Raw genomic sequence first — 27,775 nt, 5'->3', positions numbered from 1 at the left:
ATGGGAACTGCTGATAATATCAAAGACTTTGTGAGCGTTGGCCCCATAGAGTTTTTCACCCCTGGCAAAGATGGAGCAGCAAGAGCAACCATTGGGGATGAAGGAGGGCACGCGGGCACGTTCCAGCGTTCAGTGCCAACCAGGGAATCTCTCCGGTCTCCCCGGGGGTCCGTCGTGAGTTTCCACAACATCCAGTATTCCATCAAGCGGTCTCACGGGTTCCCCTGCAAGCCAACAGTGGTGGAGAAGAAAATCCTTCAGAATGTGTAGTAAGTTTATGTGGCTTTACAAAAGCTGCCGCGCGTGTGATGGGAGAAGGGAGCTAAAACGAGCAGCTAGAAAACATTTAGAAAAGTATTCTTGGTGTGTTGCAGATTACTCTCATCTTGGGCAGTTAGTTGGACAGGCAATCTCCATAGATCGAGGTGGGTCAGCGTTGCTATCATTACTAGATCTGTTGGCAGTGTTTGACACAGTCGACCACAAACTGTTGACCCACCACCTCGTTGATGCTGGGATACGTGGGAAAGCCCTTCCATGCCTAATCTCATTTCTCCAGAATTGGGGACAGAGGGTAGAGCATGTGGAGAGGGGCTCAACACAACACCCTTTCAGCCAGCGTGGTGTAGTGGTTAGGAGTGGTGGACTCTAATCTGGAGAACCGGGTTTTGATACACCACTCCTCCACATGAGTGGTGGACACTAATCTGGTGAACCGGGTTGGTTTCCCCACTCCTTCACATGAAGCCAGCTGCGTGACCTTGGGCTAGTCACAGTTCTCTCCGAACGCTCGTAGCCTCACCTACCTCACTAGGTGTCTGAGGTGGGGAGAAGAAGGGAAAGTGATTGTAAGCCAGTTTGAGTTTCCTTAAAAGATAGAGAAAATTGGTGTGTAAAAACCAACTCTTCTTCTTCTTCTCTTTGGTGTGCGGAGTCCCCCTGGGGCGATCCTCTCCCCAATGCTCTTTAATATCTGCATACACCCCTCGCCCAGCTAGTCTAGGGTGTCATCAATATGCAGATGACACCCAGCTATATCTGTTGATGGGCGGCCGGCCGGGTGCCATCCCAGATACGTTGGCCATGTCCCTGGGAATCGTGGTGAACTGATTGAAGCAGAGTCGGCTGAAACCGAATCCAATGAAGACGGAGGTCCCGTGGCTGGTCCGGGAGGGCCAGAGTATGGACTTCAGCTCCCAACTCTTGACAGGGCACAATGGGTACCAGCTTCCTCTGCCAGGAGCCTGGGCGTGGTCCTGGAGGCCTCCCTTTCAACTGAGGCCTGGGTCATCGTCTGCCAGGAGGGTGTTGTTTCACCACTGCCAAATCACCTCAATAAAAGATAAAAGTTTCTGCAGGTATTCTGTCTGCTTTTCTGGCTCTGACTGTCAGAGGTCACCTCGCTCTTCAGAAAACGTGGTCAAAACAACCAAAAACGCGCGAAGAGAGTGAGGTGATCTCTGACGGTCGGAAAATGCAAGCATAATCAAAGCAAAGCCCCGAAGTAATCGGCGGTTGACCACGAGGAAACAGCCACGCATATATGACCACTGACTTTTTGACAATCTAAACCTGTGAAAAGAGATCTTGAAGGTATGTTATCGAAGGTATCTTAAGAGTGGATACAGAAATGGGTAAATACCTCAAAGAAGCAATTTAGATTTTGCTAAAATTTGGTCAGATTATACCCAGGCCCTCTTGGAGGCCTCAGCCACTTCCAGCTTTTGAGACCCCTTACCATAATAAAAAATTAAACGAGATAGTGTCATATTGGGTCCGATAGGATTGCACATGAAAATAAGTTGCAGAACTCACTCAATGTCAAACAATTAACATGTGCCTGGAATTGAGCTGGAGGCCCAGGGAACACATGAACATATGAACACATGAAGCTGCCTTATCCTGAATCAGACCATCAAGGTCCATCAAAGTCAGCATTGTCTACTCAGACCGGCAGCGGCTCTCCTGGGTCTCAAGGCAGAGGTCTTTCACATCACCTACCTGCCTAGTTCCTTTAACTGGAGATGCCACTGGGGATTGAACCTGGGACCTTCTGCATGCCAAGCAGATGCTCTACCACTGAGCCATGGCCCCTCCTTAAAAATGCCCCCAAACCCCAACTAAACCTCTCACCCGTCAGACTCTGTGCCAAATTTCATGCCAACAGGACGAGTCATCTTGATCTGATAATGGATGGCTGTCCAACTGTACCATGTCAGAACGCTGCCAAAACCCCCCTGCTTACTCACTATAATAACTGGAGACCCCTCGTCATTCCTTTTCCTTCTAGTGGAATTATGAAGCCGGGCATGAACGCTATTCTGGGTCCAACTGGCAGCGGTAAATCATCGTGAGTATATTTGGGGTTGTCCAACAGTGCTTCTGCTGCGCGGTGCGCTAAAAGCGACGGGGCTATTTGCAGTTAACACAAAAACACTGTTAAGGCTCTGCACTCTCTGGTTTTGGAGTCAGCCCCATTAACTCAATGGAACCGACTGCTGAGTACACATAACACTGCAGAGTAGGAGCCCCCGAGGGAAACGTCTTTAACCCATCTAATGCGTCAGCTGTTGAGAAACTTCCCAGCATTTGGTGAGACAAGCTGAGGGTTTTGACAGTTACTATCTTCAAGTCCCTTCAGTTAAAAGTAATCCCTGCGGGTGATGAGAACGCCAGTTTGGTGTAACGGTTGGACTGTCGGACTATAATCTGGGAGACCCGGGTCCGAATCCCCACTTGCGCCATGGAAGCTCGCTGGGTGACCTTGGGCCAGTTACACACTCTAACCTACCTCTCAGGGTTGTTGTGAGGATAAAATGGAGGAGAGGAGGATGTAAGACACATTTGGTCCCCATGGAGGAGAAAGGCAGGGTTTAAATGAAGTAAATAAATAGAAGAAATGAAGATGCTCTATCACAGGGGTGTCGAACTCAATTGTTCCGAGGGCCAGATATGACATAAATGTGACTTGGTACGGGCTAGGCCAACCCAGATCGAAAGTCGTGTGTGTGTGTGGGGGGGGGGGCTGCCTCGGCTGGCTTGGGGGCCAGATAAGAGCTCTCAAGGGGCTGGATCTGGCTCGCAGGCCTTATGTTTGACTCCCCTGCTCTAACAAGCAGAAAAACCTGAGAGAAACCTTTCCTCTCTGCAGTCTCCTAGATGTTCTGGCTGCTCGAAAGGACCCTGCCGGCTTGTCTGGGGATGTTCTTATAGACGGTGCCCTGCAGCCTCCCAATTTCAAGTGCATCTCAGGATATGTCGTTCAGGTTAGTGTCTCATGTGTGAGTGTATGTGTGTGTCTGTTAAGTGCTGTCAAGTCGCTTCCGACTCATGGCGACCCTATGAATCAAAGTCCTGCAAAACGTCCCATCGTTAACAGCCTTGCTCAGGTCTTGCAAATTGAGGGCCGCAGCTTCCTTGATGGAGTCCATCCACCTCCTGTTGGGTCTTCCTCTTTTCCTGCTGCCCTCAACTTTTCCTAGCATGACGGTCTTTTCCAGTGACCATGATGTGACCAAAATACGATAGCCTCAGTTTAGTCATTTTAGCTTCTAGGGTCTCATAGTGGCAGGAAAAGCAGAGAGTGGGGGGGTGGGGGGCAAAGGTTGTGAGCATAGTTATTTTTAAATAACTGTTCACAGTTCTGACAGGAGCCCACAGAAGTAGTAATAGGACTGTAATTATATTTCTGTGTATACCTCTCTGATTTACACGGTTCACCCCTCACTAGCTCTAAAAATCTGGACAAAAGGGTCAGGATTTCGCTGTGGGAAAGGACTGTCTTCTGATCACGCCAGCGTGCCGGCCACACTCGCTTTATAAAGCACGTGGCAGCTTTAACAGTAACCCAGCTGGGGGAAAAGGCCTTCCTGGGAACGAGGGGGTTACAAAATTTAAATTATCAGATTCCCCAAATATTTGTCTAGCGAGGAATCTCTTCCCAGTGGGACTGAGGTCTCCTTCCAACACGCCAAATATAAACAGCCTCAGAATGCCGTGTCAGTAGATGGGTGTGCAAGAGGCTTTTTTGGGGAGGGGTGGAACGACATCCAAATGAGCAGCCGCGTCTGGAAAGCAGGGGGGCCCTGTGGACAGTGAACGGTCAAGAGAGAGAAAGGGAGACTTCTGTGAAAGCTGGAGAGTTGATCATTCCCCAAAGGTTACACGGGACTGGAAACCCTCAGCTATAAAGGACAGGAGCTATAATTCTTTAAAAACCAACCATCCCACCATGGCAGGGGTACCCAACGTGGTGCTCGTTGGTTCCATGGCCCACGCCGACACCTTTCCTGGTGCCCGCCAAGTGTTTCCAGAAAGTGGGTGGGGCCAAGTGGGGCTTTGGCAGCAGCTGGCAACACAACAGGAAGGTCTTCACTGGGCGGCTGAAGGGAAGCTGCGGCGGCCATTTTGTGGCTCTCGCCGCCTCCTGTGGCAGCCATTTTGTGCAGCCATTTTGTGACCGCACCAACCATGCCGTGTCAGAATTCCAGACTTGCCCCCGGGCTCAAAAAGGTCGGGGATCCCTAACTATGGTGCTCTAAACTTACCGTTAAAATCTCTCGTTTGCATTCCAAGGTGACATTTTCCCCATTTGATCACCATGTAAGGTTACCAGGTCCCCTCTTGCCATCGGCGGGAGCTTTGTCATTGGCAATTAATGTCACTTTCAGGTTTACCCCGGAAGTGATGAGGATGCTCTAGCACTTTCCTCCATATATATATATATTTGGTTTTTTGAAGGAATGTGCTAAAGCATCCCTGTCACTTCCGGGATAAACCTGGAAGTTATGTTAATTCCTCCCCCCCTTCACTGGCCAGCTTCCACCTGCTTAGGGTTGCCAGGTTGCTTAGATTGGCAGGTGATTGCCTGCCAATCCAGTGCCCAGCTTGGAAGCGGGGATTGTGTACGCACGGCCGCGCTGACACAATCATGTCACTTCCGGTTTACATACGGAAGTGCCGCATCACAACAGGCCTTGAGTGGCAAAAGGCCCGTTGCAATGCGGCGTTTCTGGGTGTAAACCGGAAGTGATGCAATTACGTCAGCGTGGCCATGAGCACGCAATCTTAGCCTCAGCCCCGCCCCAAAAGCCTCCCGCCGGAGCCAAGGGGGGACCTGGCAACCCTACGCCAGGTAGCTGAGGGTCGATCGGTAGCCCCCTTAATTGGCGGGCAATTTCCTGCCATTACTGGGTATCTGGCAACGCTATCTCCATGCCAGAAAAAGGTTTACCAGCAGTTAATTTCTGCCAGGTTGTTGGAGCAGAACCCCTTCCCAAAACTATGCTTGATTTTCAAATCCTGGCATCAGGAAGAGCTGGGCAAGGGTATCCCTTTGCAAGGGCTTTCTAACACCCCAGGGGTATGTTGCTTTCAGGATGATGTTGTCATGGGCACAATGACAGTGCGGGAGAATTTACTCTTCTCTGCGGCCCTGCGGCTCCCGGACTCGATCAGCTTCCAAGAGAAAGAAGAGCGGGTGACCCAGATCATCAACGAGTTGGGGCTCAGCAAAGTGGCGGATGCTAAGGTGACGTCCTCCTGGGAGTTGGCACTCTGGGACCTCAAGGGCTTGCAGTGAGCTTGCATGTTATCTAAGAGCTGTTCCAAGGGCTTCCTTCAAAGACCCCCGAGGATTATAATTGCTGGGCTCTTTATTGCATATAAATCCCACCTCTCTGCCATCTGGTCTACCTACCCATTACGTAGGGTTGCCGGCTCCAGGTCGGGAATGACCTGGAGATTTTTGGGGCGGAGCCTGAGGAGGGCGGGGTTTGGGGAGGGGAGGGACTTCAGTGCCATAGTGTCCAATTGCCAGTGTGGTGTAGTGGCTAAGAGTGGTGGTTTGGAGTGGTGGACTCTAATCTGGAGAACCGGGTTTGATTCCCCCACTCCTCCACATGAGCGGCAGACGCTAATCTGGTGAACCGGGTTGGCACCTGAAAGATTAAGGTCTTTTATGCATGGCTGTTTTCCTTGTGGTCACCCCTGGTACAACTTTGAGTCTTTGTGTTGATTATGCATGCTGTTTCCGACCATCAGAGGTCACCTCGCTATCCCCCTGCGTTTCCCCGCCTTTTGCCCGCGTTTTCAAATTCAAGATAAAACAGGTCTCTGAAAACACAGGCAAAATGCAGGGAAACGCAGGGGGAGAGCGAGGCGACCTCTGACAATTGGAAACGGCATGCATAATTAACACAAAGACCTGAAGTCATCGCAGGGGTGACTGTAAGGAAAACAGCCATGCATAAAAGACCTAACTGTGAGGTCTAGTCCCGTGATAATCCTATAAACAGACTTCAGCAGACAGACAGTCCAAAGAAAGCTGATTTATTAGAAAAATCCACAGGTATCAGAAGCCAGGAGTCAAAAGGACACTAGTAAAGATCATAGTTCAATACATGGCATAAATAGATGGGCAAACGGGATATAAGCCTGGGTACCATGGCAACCTCCCTCCCTAGAGTTGTCAGGAGCTCTGGAAGGTTCCCACTGGAGAAAGTCAAAACAATCTGGGAGCCGCCCTTGGTCGGCACCTGGTGTAACCACAGCATACCATTCTCAGGCCTATGCCTGACATTAACTGATATTGGTGTACTAAATCCCACTTCATCAGATGTATGAAGCGTGTCTTCCATTGGCACAGAGGAAAAAACTCTATGAAAGATAATGAGATGTGTGGGGCACTTGAGTATCTGTTACAATCCTAGAATCATAGAGTTGGGTCCCTAGTCCAGCCCCCTGCTCAATGCAGGATCAGCCTAGAGCATCCCTGACAAGTGTTCATCCAGCCGCTGCTTGAAGACTGCCAGTGAGCTCACCAACTCCCTAGGAAACCGAGTCCACTGTTGAACAACTCTTACTGTAAAAATTTTTCCTAATATCCAGCCGGTATCTTTCGAACCTGGGACTGTCTGCACAGAAAGCGGAAGCTCTTCCACTGAGCCACGGCCCCTCCCCTGGAGGTTGCCTGGCCACCCACATGGGGCAGGGGCTTTTCCTCCTGGGGGCTAGAGGGTGGAGCTTTCAGCGTCCAAGGCGCACGTGGTGAGACCTTAAACTCCTCTCATGCAGGTAGGAACGGAACTGATCCGAGGGGTATCTGGGGGGGAGCGGAAGAGGACCAACATTGGGATGGAGCTGATCACAGAGCCCCCAGTCCTGTTCCTGGATGAGCCAACCACCGGCCTGGACGCGAGCACAGCCAACGCGGTGTTGCTCCTGCTGAAGAGGTAAGAACTGGCCCTCCTGGAAACCACTGGAAGAACTTCCAGGAACCCCCCTCCTTTGGAAGAAACCCAATGGCTTGCAACTGCCCCACGTCCAGAACTGATCCAGAACTCTGTACCCCACAACTCCCCTTTCTCCCTTGTTTCAGAGATGGTGCTAATGGAGTGGGGAGACCTCTTAGGATAATACTGGGACTCATGTTGCCGCCTGTGTTGTGGAATCATAGAGGGTTTCCGCGCTAATTATTTGTAACATTTAAGGAAACATCATATATTTTTGTGTCTGCACCGTTTTCCCTCCGTTTGATCTCAGGAACATTTTCCAAGCATTTAATGTTCATGTTATCAGCAAATGCTACCAATGTGATGTAGTGGTTAAGAGCGGTGAGCGGCGGACTCTAATCTGGTGAACCAGGTTGGTTTCCCCACTCCTACACATGAAGCCAGCTGGGTGACCTTAGGCTAGTCACAGCTCTCTTAGAGCTCTCTCAGCCCCACCTACCTCACAAGGTGTCTGCTGTGGGGAGGGGAAGGGAAGGTGATTGTAAGCCAGTTTCATTCTCCCTTAAGTGGTAGAGAAAGTTGGTATATAATAACCAACTCTTCTTATTCTTCTTATACTGCGAGGCATTTCCTTACTCCGTTTCAAAGATGACTACCCCGGGGTGCGGACAAGTTGGAGATGCTATTCATGTCTCTGCCCCTCAGTAGTCAACATAGAATCATAGAGTTGTAAGGGACCATCAGGGTCATCTAGTCCAACCCCCTGCACAATGCAGGAAATTCACAACTTCCTCTACCTCCTGTTCCTTTGCTGGCAGCATAACCGGCAGAAATTCAACTGTGATGGCTTTTCATGGCTTTTTTTTTTTTTTTTGCAATTGTTATAAAGTTAACCATGTGGAAGATTTTGAACTGGGAAAAAATCCAATGCTTTATTGTGATCTGATCTGGTTTGTCAGGAAAATAAACCACCAAAAAATATGCCTTCTTAGTTTTTCATGCTGGACAAACATCTGCCCAAACATTTGAATAGCGAAAAATAGTTCAACTGAAATATTTGATTAGGAAAAACATCCCCTAATATGCTTTTTTCTCACACTGGGGAAATATTATGGTAACCCTCAGTGGTTTTGTTAAAAAGCTATTTTAGTTTAGGCTTGTTACTCTGGGTTTGCCCAGATACCCAAAATATGCACTTTAATATTATAGTCAAACGACTTCGAAGCTTTTCTTAATAACGTTTATTGGAATACTTGTAAATATATTTCAGCATGGCAACTAAGTAGCATACACTTCCCTTATGTTATTTTTACCATTTAAGAAAACAGTATAACTTAAAACTATGAATACTTTCAGTTTAACATTCTGGAAAAGCTGTGTATGATATACAACTGTTGTTAGGTGTAACTTTCATTTTGGTTCGGCACTGCTTGCTTGCAAATCAATAGACCCTGTGCATGTGTGAAAGAAAGAGACATGCATGTTCCTTGAGATAGTCGCCAGAAAAAAAAGTTAACTGAAATGGTCCAATTTAACTGGTATTGTAATAATTCAATATGTATCTGCATGTTTAGAAATGGACAATGGAAAAGATCCATTGAAATCATGTCCATTTGTATATCATAAATGTTCAAAATTCAGATTTCTGACATTCAAGAAAGGTCAGAAACTTTTCGATCTCACTGCTATGCTATGGCTCACTGTTGGTTTCATTTTCCCAGGAGGCAGGAGGGTCAGCTAGGGAAGGGTGTGATTCAGTAGATATGTACTTGAAAGGGGCATCATCCAACTAGAACAATTAGCTGATCTTCCCACCAATCAAGATCACTCTGATTGGCACTTTTGTGCATGTGCAGCATTTCCACTTTTCAACCAGCGTTGCACCACTGGGAGGGTTTTCGGTATATGACCATGACTTTTGTTGATGTAAACTATTTCATCCTTAGGGCTGTACCTGCCACACATTTTTATTTGCAGGGCATATGTGGGATGAGAGAGGCTTGCCCTGACCCTCAAATAGGCAACCCGCCCACCTGTCCTTCAGAAGGCAGTATCAAAGGCTTTGCTTGCACACATTGGCAGGCACGGGAGTGCTTCAGAGAGACAGAGGTCCCCCCCAAAAAAAGAGACAGGCAGCTTATCTGCTCTACAAACAAGAGGGGTAGAAGCAGAGGCTTCCTCCAGCGCAATAACAAACATGTGTGTGTGGGGGGGGAGGTAGCTGTTAATTCCCTGCATTGTGGAGGGAGTTGGACTAGATGATCTTGGTGGTCCCTTCCAACTCTATGATTCTATGTTTCTATGCACACATGTGGGAGAGATGAGACATCAGTTGCTAACAAAGAATCAGCCCTCCTCTGTGTGAAACAGAACCCTTGGTCCTGGGTCCAAGTTCTCTGAGGAGCCTTTTTTGCACTGAAAAGTACTTCTGGGGGGGAGCTGAGTATGCACGGCCCCTCTGTTCACATGTAAAACAGGGAATCAGTTGTTCAATCAAACTAGGCTCTGAGGGCAAGGGCAGCTTCCCCTGCCTTAACTTGCTGCAGGCTGTGGGCTGAAACATGCTTTCTCACGTCAAGATCAGAGGAAGAAGAGTGCAGCAGCAGCAGGAAAAAAATCCCGCACACCACGTCCCATTTCCATGTGCCTCTGCACAGAGCCTTTGCCACTCCAAGAGACAATGTGGAGTGTTGTGTGGTTTCTTAGGCCTTGTATGCATGGCTGTTTCCCTCGCCATCACCCCTCCAACGACTTCGGGTCTTTGTGTTGATTATGCATGCCGTTTCTGACTGTTAGAGGTCGCCTCGCTCTCCCCCTGCATTTCAACTGCATTTTGCCCGCGTTTTCAGGGACCAATTTTATCACGAAAACGTGGGCAAAATGTGCGGAAACGAGTGGGGAGAGCGAGAAATGGCATACATAATCAACACAAAGACCCGAGGTCGTTGGAGGGGTGTGTATTTTTCCTCGTGGACTTTTGAAACGTTGGCCTTTTCCTTCCCTCGCAGGCTGTCCAGAAGAGGCAGAACCATAATCTTCTCCATCCACCAGCCTCGATATTCCATATTCAAGCTTTTTGATAGCTTGACTTTGCTGGCTTTGGGGAAGGTTCTTTACCATGGCCCAGCCAATAACGCACTGGAGTATTTTCGTTCTGTGGGTGAGTTTGTTCAGTTCTTAAAAGAGGTTGTAAAGCCAGGATGAGCCTGCCCTGTGACCGGCAGAAACATCAAATTACCCTGAAGTAGGGTTGCCAGCTCCGGGTTGGAAAATACCTGGAGATTTTGGGGGTGGAGCCTGAAGAAGGTGGGGTTTGGAGAGGGGAGGGACTTCAATGCCATAGAGTCCACTTTCCAAACCAGCCATTTTCTCCAGGTGAACTGATCTCTATCTGCTGGAGATCAGTTGTAATAGTGGGAGATCTCCAGACCCCACCTGAAGGTTGGCAACCTACCCTGAAGTGAATGCCTGTTAGAGTTTGTGCCGGGTTTAGTATTAATCTTTATGGGGTTTTATTTCTCATACTTGTTTTAGATATCTGCTTTTCACTGTGGAGTTCAGGTTTTGTCACTGACATTTAAATATTGCTCTATATCCCATTTAAGTAGCCCTACCCTGACCTGGATGGCCCAGGCTAGCCTGATCTCGTCAGATCTCAGAAGCAGGGTCAGCCCTGGTTAGTATTTGGATGGGAGACCGCCAAGGAACACCAGGGTTGCGGTGCACGCGGAGGAAGGCACTGGCAAACCACCTCTGTTAGTCTCTTGCCATGAAAACCCCAGAAAGGGGTCGCCAGAAGTCGGCTGCGACTTGAAGGCACTTTACACACACAATAGCGCAGACGGCCGTGATCTTGTCAGAGCTCGAAAGCTAAGCAGGGTTGACCATGGTGGGTATTCAGGTGGGAGCCCCCCCCCCCAAGGAAGTCCAGGGTTGTTATGCAGAGGCAGGCAATGGCAAACCACCTCTGTTCATCTCTTGCCTTGAAAACCCCATGAGGTGGTACTTCATGGGGTCCCCATAGGGTTGCCAGCTCCGGGCTGAGAAATACCTGGAGATTTTGGGGGTGGAGCCTGACGGGGGAATGGAGAGGGGAGGAGCTTCAATGTCATAGAGTCCAATTGCCAAAGCGGCCATTTTCTCCAGGGGAACTGATCACTATCAGCTGGAGATCAGTTGTAATAGCGGGAGATCTCCAGCTACTACCTGGAGGTTGGCAACCCTACATATTTAACATTTAATTTTAGTTCTAAATTAAGGCAATCCTGAACTCTCTGAGTATGTTTTGGAATATTTTCTTCTCTCTCTTTTCACCCCCAAGGATATGAGTGTGAACCTTTCAACAACCCAGCAGACTTTTTTCTTGATGTGATCAATGGCGACTCTACGGCTGTGGCAGCAGAGAAAGGTGGCCAGAAGTCCATGAAGAGCCACACTGGTAAGAAGGCGGGTTTGAGTGACCAAAGGCTCACTCTTGCTCATAAGAACATGAGACAAGCCCTGCTGGATCAGACCCAGGCCCATCGAGTCCAGCAGTCGGTTCCCACAGGGGCCAACCAGGTGCCTCCAGGAAGCCCACAAACAAGATGGCTGCAGCAGCATTGTCCTGCCTGTCTTCCACAGCACCTGATCTAGTGGTTAAGAGTGGTGGACTCTAACCTGGAGAACCGGGTTTGATTTCCCCACTCCTCCACATGAGCAGCGGACTCTAATTTGGAGAACCAGGTTCAATTCCCCAGATGAGCAGGGGACTCTAATCTAGAGAACCGGGTTCGATTTCCCCACTCCTCCAGATGAGCAGCGGGCTCTGATCTGGAGAACCGGGTTGGTTTCCCCGTTCTTCCACATGAAGCCTGCTTGGTGACCTTGGGCTAGTCACAGTTCTCTCTGAAACTCTCTCAGCCACACCTACCTCACATGGTGTCTATTATGAGGAGAGGAAGGAGATTGTAAACCGGTTTGATTCTCCTTAAAAGGTAGAGAAAGTCGGCATATAAAAACCGACTCCTCTTCTTTTTCTGTCCCTAAGAAATTAACATAAATGTCAATACATCAGTCATGCTGATCAGGTGCTTTTGTTTCAGAGACGGATGGCACGAATCCTGTGGAGGGGGAGGGGGAGGAGGAGGAGGAGGCCGTGGCAAAGACCGTGGTGGACTCGCTGCATGAGAAATACATCACTTCCAGCCAATACGAGGACATGATGAAAGAGCTCCAAAGATGGGAAGGTGCCCGAGGGATCACTCCGAAGAAGTTGAGGCATGGGACTCAAGTGACATATGCAAACGGTTTCTTCACCCAACTCTACTGGGTGTCTCAGCGCTCCCTCAAAAACCTCATCCGGAACCCTCAGGCTTCCGTGGCACAAGTAAGGAGCGAGGTTCTGTGACGGGAACATCTGGATTCCTCTGTGTCCGTCAGTCCCTTCCATGTGTCTGGGACTGGCAGACTTGAGGGTCCCTCTACAGCCTTTTCGAGACAGTGGGCATTTTGGGATTCTGACACAGGGTGGTGGGCACAACCACCAAAGGGCTGCCCGCAGGAGGTTGCCAAACCCCAGCCAGCCGTGGGGCATTCCCCATCCCTGGCTCCCATTTCCAGGTAGGGTTGCCAGGTGCCTGTTAATGGTGGGCAATTAGGGTTGCCAGGTCCCTCTTCGTCACCTGCGGGAGGTTTTTGGGGCAGAGCCTGAGGAGGGGCTATGTAGAGCATCTGCTTGGTATGGAGAAGGTCCCAGGTTCAATCCCCAACATCTCCAGTTAAAGGAACCAGGCAAGTAGGTGATGTGAAAGACTGAGACCCTGGAGAGCCACTGCCAGTCTGAGTAGACAATATTGACTTTGATGGACTCTCAAGGGTCTGATTCAGTATAAGGCAGCTTTGTGTATTCATGTGTGTGTGGCGGGGTTTGGGGAAGGGAGGGACTTCAATGCCATAGAGTCTACCTTCCAAAGCGACCATTTTCTCCAGGTGAACTGATCTCTATCAGCTGGAGATCAGTTGTAATAGCAGGAGATCTCCAGCTAGTACTGCATTCTCTGTCCTTTCTTGGAATTGTATATTATATATAAGCTTTGTATTCATGAGCCTGGTGCTGTAATTATTTTGGGTCGTACCACTTTATTTGACAGCACTATCTTATATTTGGTTTTCCAGTACCTGGAGGTTGGCAACCCTATGGGCAATTGCCCGCCAATTAACAGGCCTGCCCGCAGCTCCTCAGCTAGCCAGCGGGGGAAACAGGCTAGCTAAAGGGTGGCACAATAATGTCCCTTTCAAGGTAAACCCAGAAGCGACGGGGACGCTCTAGCATGTCCCTAAAAAAAAAGACTATGGAAACCATAGAGTTTTGGGAGGAATATGCTAGAGCATCCCTGTCACTTCTGCATTTACCCCGGAAGGGACATTATTGCATGCCCGCGCAAATCTCCACCACCACCACCAAATCTCTTGCCAACAGCGGGGGGGGTGGAGGGACGACACCTGGCAATCCTATTTCCAGGTGCCACTGCTGTGGCCAACAGGAGAAAATTAATCTGGAAAAAATGGCTGTTGGGCAACCGCATGATGTCACTTCCGGGGAAAACCTGGCAGTGTCGCCAATCCTTTCTAGGAATCACCGAAAACTCTGGTTCTGGTGATTCCTAGAGAGGACTGACATCACTTCCAGGTTTTTCCCGGAAATGACATCATGCCACAAGTCCCCTCCCATGTCACCACCACCTCCAGTCTCCCTCTGGTTGCCAGGCCATGACTGGCAGCCCTACTTCCACAAGAGGCTAAGCCAGCCACAAAATGTCAGAGAGTAAGGTCACGCACGGTTCTTACAGTAACTCTTTCAACATTTCAGGCAGAAGCTCTGTCTAACAGGATGGCTTTTAAGAGTAATGTGTTGTTTCCAAAATATTTCCATGCGTACACACAGCTTACCTTCAGTCACACAGGGAAGACCCTGGAGGCGCTGGTGGCAGCGGCTACCAAAACAACATGTCGCGAACGGAATCGATCTGGGGCTAATGAAGAACATTCCCGCTTGTTTTGAATTTTTCAGACCTCTTGGATTTTGAAGTAATTGGTGTCAATGAGTTCTTGGGGGATTTCCTCTTCATTTAATTCTTCTTGTTCCCTTCCAGGTTCTGGTGACGGTCATCCTGGCCCTCATTGTGGGGGCCATTTTCTTTGGCACGAAGCTTGATCAGAGCGGCATTCAAAACCGGTAACCGCTCAACCCTGCGTGAAAACAACTTGCTCCCACCTCTGAGAAACACAAACCAGGCAGTGCCAATAAATCCATTGACTGGGGGGCTGGAGGCATAGAATTAGCAGACATGTTCAAAGATTTGCTCTTGGTTATATTCAAGATTAAAAGGGCCATCCGAAACAGGGTTACACCCTTTAGGCTTGCCAACCTCCTGCTATTACAACTGATCTCCTGCCGATAGAGATCATAAAATCATAGAGTTGGAAGGGACCACCAGGGTCATCTAGTCCAACCCCCTGCCCAATGCAGGACATTAACCACTACCTCCTCCCCCACATCCCCAGTGACCCCAACCCTCCCTCCACCATGCAGGATCCCACAATCAAAGCATTCCCGACAGATGGCCATCCAGCCTCTGCTTAAAGACCTCCAAAGACGGGGACTCCACCACCCTCCGAGGCAGCGCATTCCACTGTCGAACAGCCCTCACTGTCAGAAAGTTCTTCCTAATGTTTAGGTGGAATCGCTTTTCTCTTAGTTTAAATCCATTACTCCGTGTCCTAGTCTCTGGAGCAACAGAGAACAAGCTAGTTCCCTCATTAACATGACATCCCTTCAAATATTTAAACATGGCTATAATGTCTTTCCTCAACCTTCTGTGAGAGATCCCCCTCTCTGAGTTTGCTTCTCCAAATCAGTTGCTCAGACGTTGATACAGAAACAATAGATTTATTGAAGCCTTCAGGAGATGAGACAGGCACAGGTAGAAAGTTGCAAGTGAGGGGCTATACGGGTTTACAGAATATATTACAGATTTTTGAGCAACCATGGCCAGGTGGATTTAACCACCTGAATCCACTCCTGAAGATCAGGGGTAGACTGGAGCTCTGGCGAGACGGGGGCAGAACCGAAAGGGCCAAAATCCGTCCCGTATATAACTTGGAAGGGACTAAAGCCGGTAGAGGAATGAGGCGCATTGTTGTACGCATATTCGGCAAATGGCAGCAGGTCGACCCAGTCGTCCTGGTGGAAATTTACATAGCAACGCAAATAACATTCTACTACCGCATTTACTCGTTCCGTTTGACCATCCGTTTGGGGGTGATAGGCGGAAGAAAGGCCCTGTTCCTCCACTCCCGAGTCGACCAACGCGGGGACCTCTAACGGGGGACCCCCTTTGGGTAGGGACAGATGAACACGCACAAATACATTGTCCTCTTGGGCGCTTACCATCGGTGGAGCTCCTTGCACAACGATAGGGACGGTCTGCTGCGGAGCCCCCTCTACAGCAGACCGACGGCGTTTTTTGCCGGCTGTTCCCACTCTTCCTCCTCGCTGGAAGAGGGGGACGGGGTGGTGGCTTCCGGGGAGCCGTCCGAATCAAAGACGGTATTTGTAATCCGGGACCCCGATGGGACCGTAGAGCCGGATGCCCCATCCTGGGGGCGCGCGTGGAGAGCGGAGGGTGCGCCGGAGCGTCGGCTCAGTGGTCCACTTCTGCGGCGAGGCTGGCTGTCGGCGGCCGGTTTCGTCGGCTCGGCCTGGGTTTGGCGGGGGGGGGTCGGGCGGCCTGAGCGAGAGGGGCATTGCGATGCAAAGTGACCCTTTCCCCCGCAGATCAGGCAGACGCCGGCCTCGAACCGCTTGCGGCGTTCCGCGGCCGAGAGACCCCCGCCACCCCCTTGCCGGAGTTCCCGGCCACGGTCACCTCGGGGCCTGGGGTCTCGCCCAAGCCGTTGCTTGGACAAGTTCAGGAGTTGTTTGCGATTCTCGATGTCAGCAGCATGGCGAACCCAACCTTCCACATCCGGGGGGTTCCCTTGCATGAAGGCCCAATGTTGGAGGTCTGGGTTGAGACCCTCCCTGAAACATTGTACCAAGGTAGCTTCACTCCAGTCCAGAATTCGGCTAGCCAGTGACTGGAACTCACTTGCATACTGCGCCACCGACTTAGTCCCTTGGCGCAGTTGCATCAGGGAGGCTTTAGCCCGCTCACCCAGAGTCGGGTCCTCAAAACGGTTTCGGAGTGCTACCATGAACTCGTCCAGGGTTCGCAGCACCGGCGAGCGGAGTTCATACTGCAACACCATCCAGGCAGCCGCCTCCCCTTGCAGTAAGGAAGCCACGTACTGCACCCGGGACTCCTCAGAAACGAAGGTTCGGCCTTGTTCCCGCATAAAAATGTCTACTTGGACCATAAAAAAGGTCAACTGGTCTCCCGACCCGTCATACGTGACTTTCAGGTCCCGACGGGCCGGGGGGGCAGGGGTTGCGGGCGGAACTACCGGCGCCCCGTCTGGGGGAGCACCGGCTGGAGGTTGCAACTTCAGCGCATCTAGGGTCGTGGCCATCTCACCCATTACGCGTTGCATGATCTCCATCTGCTCCTGCATAGCCCGGCGGTCTTCCTGCCACTGCTTTCGTTCTTCCTCCATGAGGGCCTCTTTGCGGGCCGGGTCCCCTTCGAGTCCCGTGCTGGGGAAGGCCAACCGGCGATCCTTCGCCGCAGTCCGCGAGAGCGACCAGCCCTTGGGAGAGTCCAGCCAATAAGTAAGCCCCCGGGGATGTCCGTCCCGATCTTGGTCGGGTGCGCGACCCTTCGGTTTCTTTGGCTTGGCTCCCTCCTCCTTCGGGTCCGGCTTCTCCGGCTCGTCCGGTTCCTTGGGGGCATCGGGGTTAGGGGTGGTGTCCTCGTCGGCTGACATTCTGTCCAAAGCGGTACAGCTGCAGTCCGAGAGGCAAGGACTTGCAACTTAATGTGAGAGATCCCCCTCTCTGAGTTTGCTTCTCCAAATCAGTTGCTCAGACGTTGATACAGAAACAATAGATTTATTGAAGCCTTCAGGAGATGAGACAGGCACAGGTAGAAAGTTGCAAGTGAGGGGCTATACGGGTTTACAGAATATATTGACTCCAGGGCACTGGGGCACTGGGGTTCACACTTATTGTTATGGGAAGTTACAAGCTTGGCATAATACAAAACATCAGACGGATCCCAGGAAGTTTGGTGCGGCTATCACACTTCCAAGGCCGCACCGGCCTGAGGGAGTACTGGCAGGAAGAACAGCGGGGGGGGAAGATACATGGGCCATCAGGCCTGGCGCCTGAGACCAGAAGGTGTGAACTGCTTTTACGAGTTCACTGATAACACCGCAGGTGATGGAAAGCAGAGACACAAAGACAGAGACCCTCACACCTTCTCTTCTCCAAACTAAACAAACCCAACTCCCTAAGTCTCTCTTCATAGGGCATGGATTCCAGACCTTTGACCATTCTGGTTGCCCTCCTCTGGACACGCTCCAACTTGTTGACAGCCATCTTAAATTGTGGAGCCCAAAACTGGACACAGTATTCCAAGTGAGGTCTGACCAATGCAGAATACAGTGGTAGTATTACTTCCCTTGATCTAGACACAATACTCCTTTTGATGCAGAATTGCATTGGCCTTCTTAGCTGCCATATCACACTGTTGACTCATGTTCAGTTTGTGGTCCACTAAGACTCCCAGATCTCTTTCACATGTACTGTTGTCAAGCCAACTATCTCCCATCCTGTACCTGTGCCTTATGGTGTTTCTGCCTAGGTGAAGTACCTTACACTTCTCCCTATTGAAATCCATTTTATTACTTATGGCCCAGCTCTCCAGTCTATCGAGGTCATTCTGAACTCTGACCCTACCCTCCGGGGTATTAACTACCCCTCCTAACTTGGTGTCATTTGCAAATTTAATTAGCACGCTCTCTATTCCATCATCCAAGTCATTTATAAAAATATTAAATAGTACCGGTCCCAGGACAGACCCCTGTGGTACCCCACTGGTCACTCCTCTCCAGGATGAAGTTGTGCCATTAATAAGCACCCTTTGGGTTCGGTTGGTCAACAAATTACCAATCCACCTAACAGTAGCAGTGTCCAGCCCACATTTTACTAGCTTTGTTTCAAGAAGATCATGGGGGATTTTATCAAAGGCTTTACTGAAATCAAGGTACACTACATCTACAGCATTCCCTTCATCTATCATACTTGTCACTCTTTCAAAAAAAGATATGAGATTAGTTTGGCATGACCTGTTTTTGAGAAACCCATGTTGACTCAGTGAGCACGGCATTTCTTTCTAAGTGCTTACAGACTGTCTGTTTAATTATCTGCTCTAGTATTTTACCTGGTATTGATGTCAGGCTGACTGGGCGATAATTGTTTGGGATTTCTTTTTCCCCCTTTTAAAAGATGGGGACCACATTTGCCCTCCTCCAGTCTGCTGGAACTTCTCCTGTTCTCCATGAATTCTCAAAGATGGTTGCCAGTGGTTCTGAAATCACTTCAGCCAGTTCTTTTAACACTCTTGGATGCAGTTCGTCCGGCCCTGGAGACTTGAATTCATTAAGAGTAGCCAGCTATTCCCGTACTATCTCAGTGACTATACTATGCTGTAATTCCCCTATTGCATCCTCTGCTCCATTATTCCCAGGTTGAGCACTATTCCCCTTTTGGAAGAAGACTGATACAAAAAAGGAGTTAAGTAATTCTGCCTTTTCTGCCTCCCCTGTTAATAACTCACCATCCTCTTTACGCAATGACCCGATCGTTACCTTGATCTTCCTTTTGTTATGGACATAACCAAAAAACCCTTTTTTGTTGTTTTTAACTTCCTTGGCTATCCGGAGCTCATTCTGCACTTTAGCCTTCCTGACTTTCTTCCTACATGTGCTGGCTACTTGTTTGAATTCCTCTTTGTTGATTTTTCCCTTTTTCCATTTCTTGCACATGCCCTTCTTAAATCCTATCTCAACCAAAAGTTCTTTAGTCATCTACCCTGGTTTCTTCAAACCTCTACCTTTTTTTCTCCTCGTGGGAATTGACTGAAATTGCGCCTTCAATATCTCCCTTTTAAGAATTTCCCATCCTTCATGTACTCCCTTCTCATTCAGTGTTCTCACCCACGGGATCATACCCAGTAGTTCCCTAAATTTATTTTTTTTATATAAATTTTTTTTATTGCTTTTTCCATAAAGTTGATACAATAATCCCATTCGATATACCATCTAGCTTATTTTTCCATATATAAACAATAGTAGTACAATGCTGAATGGATATCCTCATAGTAAAATACATATATCAATTTGAACTCCCCCCCAACTTCCTCTAACCCATTCTTAATCCAGTCACTTCTTTGTATTACTCTTTGCCTATCCTTCTAAAACAGTATATATTTATTTTTATTTATCTATTTCTTTCTTATATCCGTGCATACGCCATAACTTTGTAACCCTATCTGATATGATTAATTAACATTGAAAGTAATTAAAAATGCTAATAGAGTATAAATTATTCCAAAAACTAGGATAGAACTACACATACTTTACATTATCATGTAAATTAAAAAAAATTATATTTCCCTACACCTCCCCTTATTCCCATTATTTTAATACCCTCCAACCCTTCATCCCTTCTTTTTAAAAGACTTCTTCTGTCAGGGGTTTCTACTGTTCTTTTCTTGCTTTCTCGGTATAGTCTCTTGAAGTCGATGGTGCCCAGTTGCTACATCTTGCCCAGTTGAGTCTTCATCCCGTCGCATTTCTTCTTGGTCTCTGCCTTGAATTGGATCTGTCAGTTCTTTGTGGTTTAATACAAATCTTTCAGCTTCAACTGGTGAATTGACGGCACATCTGCTCTGTTTATAGATGAACGTAAGTCCTTGTGGTATTAACCAGGCATACTTTATTCCATTTTTCCTCAGCATCATTGTGAAGTCTTTGTAAGCATTTCTCTTTGCAACCAAGTGGCGAGGTATATCTTTTAGCATTATTAAGGGTAATCCATCTACCGAAAGAGGACTATCATATTGGATTTACATGATTGTATTCCTCATTTTGAGATCAAAAAAGACAATTACAATCTCCCTGGGTGTTGATTTCTGTATTTTTGGTGACAGGGGAACTCTGTATATTTTATCTATTGCGTAGTTTAATTTTTGATCACTTAAATGGAAAATGTCAGCAAGTGACTTTATCATAGTCTTTCTGGTATCCCCATATTTTTCCGCGAGATTGCGTATTCGTAGATTTGATTCTCTCGATTTCATCTCCAAAAATGCCATCTGGTCCTTCAAAATCTCTCCTTGCATTTGTAGGTTTTCAATTTATTTCTCATTATCTTTGGTTTCCTTGTAAATTTCCTTTTGTTCCTCCTCCACTTTTGTTATAGTAAGTTCCATCTTATTCATGTCTATTTTTAATACCTTCACTTGTTCTTTAATTGACTTAATCTCATTCATAAGATTGTCAAGTTTCTGGTCGAGTAGTTGAGTCATATGCTGTGGTAGATGTTGAATTTGCTTGTTAAGTGTTTCAGTTTGCTGCATCAAAAGTTCCTCCATTCTTTTGAAATCCATGGTTCCCTGTAGAATTAGTTGCATAGACGGGCAGTATTGATGTAACACCCACCATCGAGTTTCAAGAGTCTTCTAGTTAGGTCTGTAGGGACATCCGGTACTTCTCACTGAGTCTCCTCGCTCTCACAATGAGACGTGGCAGGAAGGCTCAAAAGCTAAAGTATTTCAAATCGGAAATAAAACTTCTTCCCTCCCCCTTCTAACTCGAAGTCTTCAGTTGCTGCGTACAATGTCACTCAAATCCTCAGTTGTTATGTCTACCCGCAAGAAAGATTTATAATCCTCAGTCTGGTTGGTGATTTTTTTTATTTATTATCAAGTTATCTCATGGTCTTGGGAAGGGAGGGGTGGGGGTGTACAGCTAGTTTAAAAAAACTCCTCCATCTCTTTTTTTTTTAAGAAAAGCAAACAAAAGAAGTTCTTGGCACTTACAGGTCTCGGATGTTGGGGTTTCTGATGATTAAAATATTTCAAAAGCTGGTATTAGGTAGAGGAGATCTGATCCCGGTTCCATTAGAGGTGCTCGCAGCGATGGTCCTCCCTCAGCCGAGCGGGACAGCCTCAACCCCCCCCCCCGGTTTTCGTTCCCGGGGGAGAGTTTGGGAGTCAAACCGCACTGGTCGGCAGCAGGAATTGCCTGCTCCACGTTCCACCTTTTAGGAACGTGGTCGAGTCACTGAAGGTGACTCATATCCAAAGCGCCTCCAGGTTCTCTCAAGAGCTCTTGAGAGAAGTTGCGATCAGATCAGCCATCTTGCCGGAAGTTGAGTTCCCTAAATTTATTGAAATCAGCTTTCTTAAAGTCTAGAGTACATGTTCGACTATTTCTTGCTTCTCCTTTCTGTTGTATAACAAACTCCAGGAGAACATGGTCACTCCCACCTAAAGATCCCTCTCCTTCTACCCCATAAACCAAGTCATCATAATTGGTAAAGATCAGATCCAAAATGGCTGTTCCCCTTGTCGTTTCTTCCACTTTTTGGACTATGAAGTTGTCTGCAAGGGAAGTGAGGAATTTGTCGGACCTAGTTGTTTTGGCAGAGTTAACCTTCCAACAGATGTCAGGATAATTGAAATCTCCCATTACGACTACATCTTTCTTTTTTGAATGTTTGGACATCTGTTCCAGGAAAGCATCATCTAACTCTTCAGTTTGGCTTGGGGGTCTATAATATACCCCCACAATAACATCACTATTTTTCTCTCCCTTAATTTTTACCCAGATGGTTTCAAGCTGGGTTCCAGCATTTAAGTCCTGGATCTCCACGCAGCCAGAAAATGGCTGCTTTGGCAATTGGACTCTATGGCATTGAAGTCCCTCCCCTCCCCAAACCCCGCCCTTCTCAGGCTCTGCCAGTGGCGAAGAGGGACCTGGCAACCCTAACACCCTTCCAAGCCCGTTGACTTCAGTGGAATAAAAGGGTGTCACTCCGCTTAGGACAGCTAGGGTTTGCCAACTCTGAGTTGGGAAATTCGTTGAGATTTGTGGGTAGGGTTGCCAGGTCCCTCTTCGCCACCAGCGGGAGGTTATTGGGGTGGAGTCTGAGGAGGGCAGGGTTTGGGGAGGGGAGGGACTTCAATGCCAAGGAGTCCAATTGCCAAGGCAGCCATTTTCTCCAGGTGAACTGATCTCTATCGGCTGGAGATCAGTTGTAATAGTAGGAGATCTCCAGCTACTACCTCCAGCTACTACTTGGCAACCCTATTTGTGGGTGGAGAGCAAGGTTTGAGGAGGGGCGAGACCTCAGCAGCGTTTTATATATTCTTAAATGGTTTACTGTGAGCCCAATGACATTTGGGGATGTTTTGGCACAGAATGGGAACAGATCTGTTTCTAAAGGAACTCGCGATGGCATCTGACTCCATTTTGGTTAACTTTTTCAGGGTTGGATCCTTGTTTTTTGTAACCACAAACCAATGCTTCTCCAGTGTGTCTTCCATTGAGCTGTTCATCAGGGACAAGAAATTGTTTATGTAAGTATCAACCCTCCTCACAAGGAAATAAGGGGGGGTAGATGGAGGTAAGGAAATTTGGAGTTTGGAGTTGAGATGATGATATCTTGTTACCTTGAAAAGCCTTGTCTTTCTCTTGCACCTGAGATGGTGGAGGGCAGGGTTGCCAGCTCCGGGTTGGGAAATACCTGGATATTTTGGAGGCAGAGCCAGAGGAGGTTTGGGAAGGGGAGGGACATTCAATGCCGTGGAGTCCAATTGCCGAACCAGCCATTTTCTCCAGGGGAACTGATCTCTACATGCTGGAGATCAGTTGTAATAGCGGGGGATCTCTCCAGCTAGCGCCTGGAGGTTGGCAACTCTACTTAAGAGAGACCACCAGTGGCTGAGATAAGATGTGAACTCAGGAATCGGGTAGAATGGAATCAACTCTTACAAAAATGTCTGGGGGGGGGTCGTTACCTCCTGACGTGTGCCCCCTTTCAGCTTGTGAGCAATGTCCCGTTCTATCCCATCAGCCACCAGTACACCAGCGGCTACTACCGCGTGTCAGCCTATTTCCTCGCCCTGATGTTCGGAGACCTCCTCCCCATGAGGACCATGCCTGCCATCATCTTTTCGTGTATCAGCTACTGGATGATTGGTATGGATGCTGCTGGATGCCTGGCATGGGCAAAATGGTAGTGGGAAGGGGCGGGCAGCAGTATTTCCCACCTTCTGCCCTTCGCTTCCAATTAGGGTTGCCAACGTCTGGATGGGGCCTGGAGATCTCCTAGAATTACAGCTGATCTCTAGATGACTGAGATCAGTTCCAGGTATTTCCCAACCCAGAGCTGGCAACCCTACATATTGGTCATTTGAATGGGTATAGAGATGAGTCAGAGGCCCTTCCTAATTGTTCCAATGTGTCCCTGTCCCACTGATTCAGATTACAAGGGCACGTTTTTGGCTCCCTTTCTACCTCCTGCCTTTCCGAGAGGGCCTTTCCTTTCCGGCACTCCTCCTCGGAACTCCTCCGTTCACTGGCCTTCTCCGTCCCACTCTTCTTAGGCTACCAAGCGGAGGCAGGGCGGTTCTTCTTCTTCATGCTGACAGTGGTGCTCTTGTCCTACACGTCCACCTCCATGGCCCTGGCCATCTCTGCCGGGATGAACGTGGTCGCCATCGCTAACCTCCTCATCACAATTTGCTTCGTCTTCATGCTGGTGAGCCCTGTCTGAATCGATTTAGGGGTGCCGACTCTGGCTAGGAAAATTCCTGGAGATTTGGAGGCAGTGCCAGGTGAGGGCAAAGTTTGGGGAGGGCAGTGACCTCGGCAGGGATGCAGCAGCACAGAATACTCCCTCCAAAGCTGCCATTGTCTTCAGGGGAACTGGTTTTTGAGATCTGGAGATCTGTTGCAATTCCAGGAGAACCCCAGGCCTTACCTGGAGGTTGGCAACCCTATAAATCATGCCGGTTTGGGACCCCCTCCTGTTAACATATACACTTGTCTGTAAATTTGCATTTGAAACACTCATCCGTGAATTCTGACCTCTTTAGGGTTGCCAAGTCTGGGTTGGGAAATACCTGGAGATTTTTGGGGTGGAGGCTGAGGAGGACAGGGTTTAGGGAGTCCAAAGTGGCCATTTTCTCCAGGGGAACTGGCCTCTATCAGCTAGAGGTCAGTTGTAATAGCGGGAGCTCTCCAGCCACCACCTGTGAGGTTGACCATCCTACCTCTTCCACAGGAACAACGTAAATGGCTACCAAGGGAAGGGCGTTCTGACGAGTGGCTCCTTCTCCTGACTTAGATTCTATATTTGCCAAGAACATTCTCTTGAAGAATGAATTAACACATAACTTTTCTCCTCCCCCACAAAAAAAAATTCTAGATTTTTTCTGGATTATTGGTGAATCTTCCCTCCGTGATGGGTTGGCTGAACTGGTTGAAGTACTTCAGCATCCCAAGATACGGTCTGACGGTCAGTATGCCATTTGTGTGTACTTTCTATGACCTTCTTTTGATTTCTTCGGTTTTGTAAATGAAGCACTCTGGAGAGTGCCAGGGGGAGAGGAGAAGAAACAGGCTGGTTGGCTTTGCCAGCCACGTGCTGGGGGCCATTGTCGTTTGGCCTAGGGTTGCCAGGTCCCCCCCCCCCCGGCCACCGGCAAGGGATGGGGAGGGAAGGGTGGTCAGATCCAGGTAACTCCTGGAGATTTGAGGATGGATCCTGGGGAGGACAAGGACCTCAGTGGGGTACAATGCCATAGAGTCCACCCACTGAAGCATCCATTTTCTCCAGGGGAACTGATCTCTAGTCTGGAGATGAGCGGTAATTCCAGGGGTTCCCCAGGTCCCGCCTGGAGGGTGGCATCCCTAGTTTGCCCTAGGGTTACCAACTCCAGGTTGGAAAATTCCTGGAGATTTGTGGATGGAACCTGGGGACGGCGGAGTTTGGGGAGGGGTGTGATGCCATAGAGTTGGCCCTCCGAAGCATCCATTTTCTCCAGAGGAACTGATCTCTGAGGTCTGAAGATCATAATTCTGGGAGAACTTCAAGTCCCACCTGGAGGTTGGCAACCCTGTTTTGGCCTCATGGGCACAAAGATATCGAAAAGCAACTAATCTGAATGCAGCATTCAGTATTTCCAAAGGGAATTGTTGTGAGCCTTGCTTCAAAAAGGCATGTTTTCCAGAGGTCAAGCACACCACAGTTGCCTGAAAATCCAGACCTGTTCAGCTATTTAAATCAGGGCAGACAAAATGAATTTGGTCACGTCATGAGACGACAAGAGCCACTGGAAAAGACAGTCATGCTAGGAAAAGCTGAGAGCAGCAGGAAAAGAGGAAGACCCAACAAGAGATGGATTGACTCAATAAAGGAAGCCACAGCCTTCAATTTGCAAGATCTGAGCAAGGCTGTCAAAGATAGGACATTTTGGAGGACTTTCGTTCATAGGGTCGCCATGAGTCGGAAGCGACTTGACGGCACTTAACACACAGAGACAAAATGAAAGCTAAATTCAACTCTTTGCATTAAATAGTGATAATCAGTAGTGAAAGGAGGCTTGGTGGTTTTGCTGTCGATGAATTGACCGTGGATTTATTAAAAACTACCAATGCTGAATGTGCAAAACAGTATTGTTCAAGACGGCATTTTAATTAGAGATTAGAAATGAATGAACAAACTTTGTAAAGGAATAGAATTGTAATCCACTGCAGTGATTATATCACCTGTATTTACTGCATTGTCTTTACCTGGTAATTCCACTTTGTCTTGTTTAGAGTATTCGTCATTTTAGACAGTTCGCCCTGTTTTCACTGTTGTCTAATTCTGTAATCCCAGTTCTTTTGCATTATTCATTGGTTGCATTATACTGTCGCATGAACACACATGAAGCTGCCTTATACTGAATCAGACCTCCCTTGGTCCATCGAAGTCAGTATTGTCTACCCAGACTGGCAGTGGCTCTCCAGGGTCTCAGGCAGAGAAAGGTCTTTCGCATCACCTACCTGCCTGGTCCCTTTAACTGGAGATGCCGGGGACTGAACCTGGGACCTTCTGCATGCCAAGCTGAGGCTCTGCCACTGAGCCATGGCCCCTCCCCCAGTCTGCCTTCACTGTATTATATCCTGTGTTCCAACTCGAGTCTCAGTGAGAAAGGTGAGCTATAAATAAAGTAAATAAATAAAATAAATATAGTCTGCTAGTTTGAGGGTTTTCCCCTCCATCCATATTGTTGCTCTGTTTTCGGTCTCTGGTTTTCCGCGCAGGCTCTTGAAGTGAACGAGTTCAGAGGATTGCATTTCTGCAGCGATAATCCGTCGGACGCCAGTGGATCCACGTTGATGACCAGTTGCCCCACAAATTCTACCCTTGTGCAGACGTAAGTGCCACCCTGCTGCATTCTGTGCCGCATAAACAACTGGTTCTCGCTCGCCTTAAATTTGGGGTTGCTTATTGCTCGCTAAAGTAACTCCTGCTAAAGAATACACATCATTTGGCCCTTTGGAAAACTCAGTTGAAGTCGAGTAATTTTTCTGTCGCAGAGAAGCTTATAGAAAAGGGGCAAACAGAATAAATGTCCATAGGGGCCAAGAGAATAAAATTCTGACTTGGAAGCAATTTAGGATTGCCAATTTCCAGGTGGTGGCTTCCACTATTACAGCTGATCTCCAGCCAATAGAGATCAATTCCCCTGGAGGAAATGGCTGCTTTGGCAATTGGACTCTATGGCATTGAAGTCCCTCCCCTCTCCAAACCCCGCCCCCTCAGGCTCCATCCCCAAAACCTCCAGGTATTCCCAACCCTCCCTCTATGGCTTTATACTCCAAACCCTGCCCTCCTCAGTCTCCACCCCAGGGCTGCCAGCTCTGGGTTGGGAAATACCTGGAGAATTTTGGGGCGGAGCCTGAGGAGGGAGGGGTTTGGGGAGGGGAGGGACTTCAATGCCATAGAGTCCAATTGCCAAAGCGGCCATTTTCTCCAGGTGAACTGACCTCTATCGACTGTAGATCAGTTGTAATAGTGGGAGATCTCCAGCTAGTACCTGGAGGCTGGCAACCCTATAGCAACCATATCTTCCAGCTGTAACTGACTCAGATTTAATTTCAAAATGAATTTGCAAGACAGAAGGAAGCCTTCCAATAATGCAAAAGTGTCTGCAAATCAGAGCTGACCTCTCTGGGGAGTAAGTTGCCCCTCACAATGGCAATGACAACTTCAGCTGCGGCCTTTGCTCAGTATGCAAAGTTTGTATTTGGGGCTGGTGAAAAGGTTATTTTTGTACTGATCGAGCGCTCGTCTAGTTAATGTGTAACACTCCAAATCTGCACATTTTTATTTTTTTTAGCATTTGCTCCGGTGAACAATACCTCTGCGGCCAGGGAGTGGAGCCAACTAACTGGGCTATGTGGGAGAACATTGTTGCCCTCCTCTGCATGATTGTCATCTTCCTCACGATAGCCTACGCCAAACTCCGGTACATGAAAAAGTTCACCTGAGCCATCCTCCT

At 48.4% G+C, this 27,775-nt stretch overlaps 1 protein-coding gene across 1 annotated transcript; it reads left to right on the top strand.

The window, feature by feature from the left end:
• Nucleotides 1-27,764, top strand: LOC130477843 (broad substrate specificity ATP-binding cassette transporter ABCG2-like). The gene is made up of 15 exons (XM_056849920.1): nucleotides 1-269; nucleotides 2,291-2,350; nucleotides 3,152-3,266; nucleotides 5,378-5,530; nucleotides 7,075-7,232; nucleotides 10,241-10,392; nucleotides 11,554-11,670; nucleotides 12,317-12,600; nucleotides 14,366-14,448; nucleotides 22,709-22,798; nucleotides 23,296-23,420; nucleotides 23,828-23,982; nucleotides 24,652-24,741; nucleotides 26,535-26,647; nucleotides 27,614-27,764. Exons 1-15 carry the CDS (start codon nucleotides 1-3, stop codon nucleotides 27,762-27,764), a joined length of 2,115 nt encoding a protein of 704 aa, XP_056705898.1.
• The last annotated feature ends 11 nt before the right edge of the window (nucleotides 27,765-27,775 follow it).

Source organism: Euleptes europaea, chromosome 5, assembly GCF_029931775.1.
Source record: "Euleptes europaea isolate rEulEur1 chromosome 5, rEulEur1.hap1, whole genome shotgun sequence".
Classification (NCBI taxonomy): domain Eukaryota; kingdom Metazoa; phylum Chordata; class Lepidosauria; order Squamata; family Sphaerodactylidae; genus Euleptes; species Euleptes europaea.
This window is presented reverse-complemented; position numbering and strand designations above follow the sequence as displayed.

Coding starts and splice junctions, on each gene's coding strand:
- LOC130477843 (XM_056849920.1), top strand. CDS start 1: ATGGGAACTGCTGATAATATCAAAGACTTTGTGAGCGTTGGCCCCATA. Junction 10,393..11,553: donor GGAGTATTTTCGTTCTGTGG/GTGAGTTTGTTC, acceptor TTCACCCCCAAG/GATATGAGTGTGAACCTTTC. Junction 23,983..24,651: donor TTTGCTTCGTCTTCATGCTG/GTGAGCCCTGTC, acceptor AAAAAATTCTAG/ATTTTTTCTGGATTATTGGT.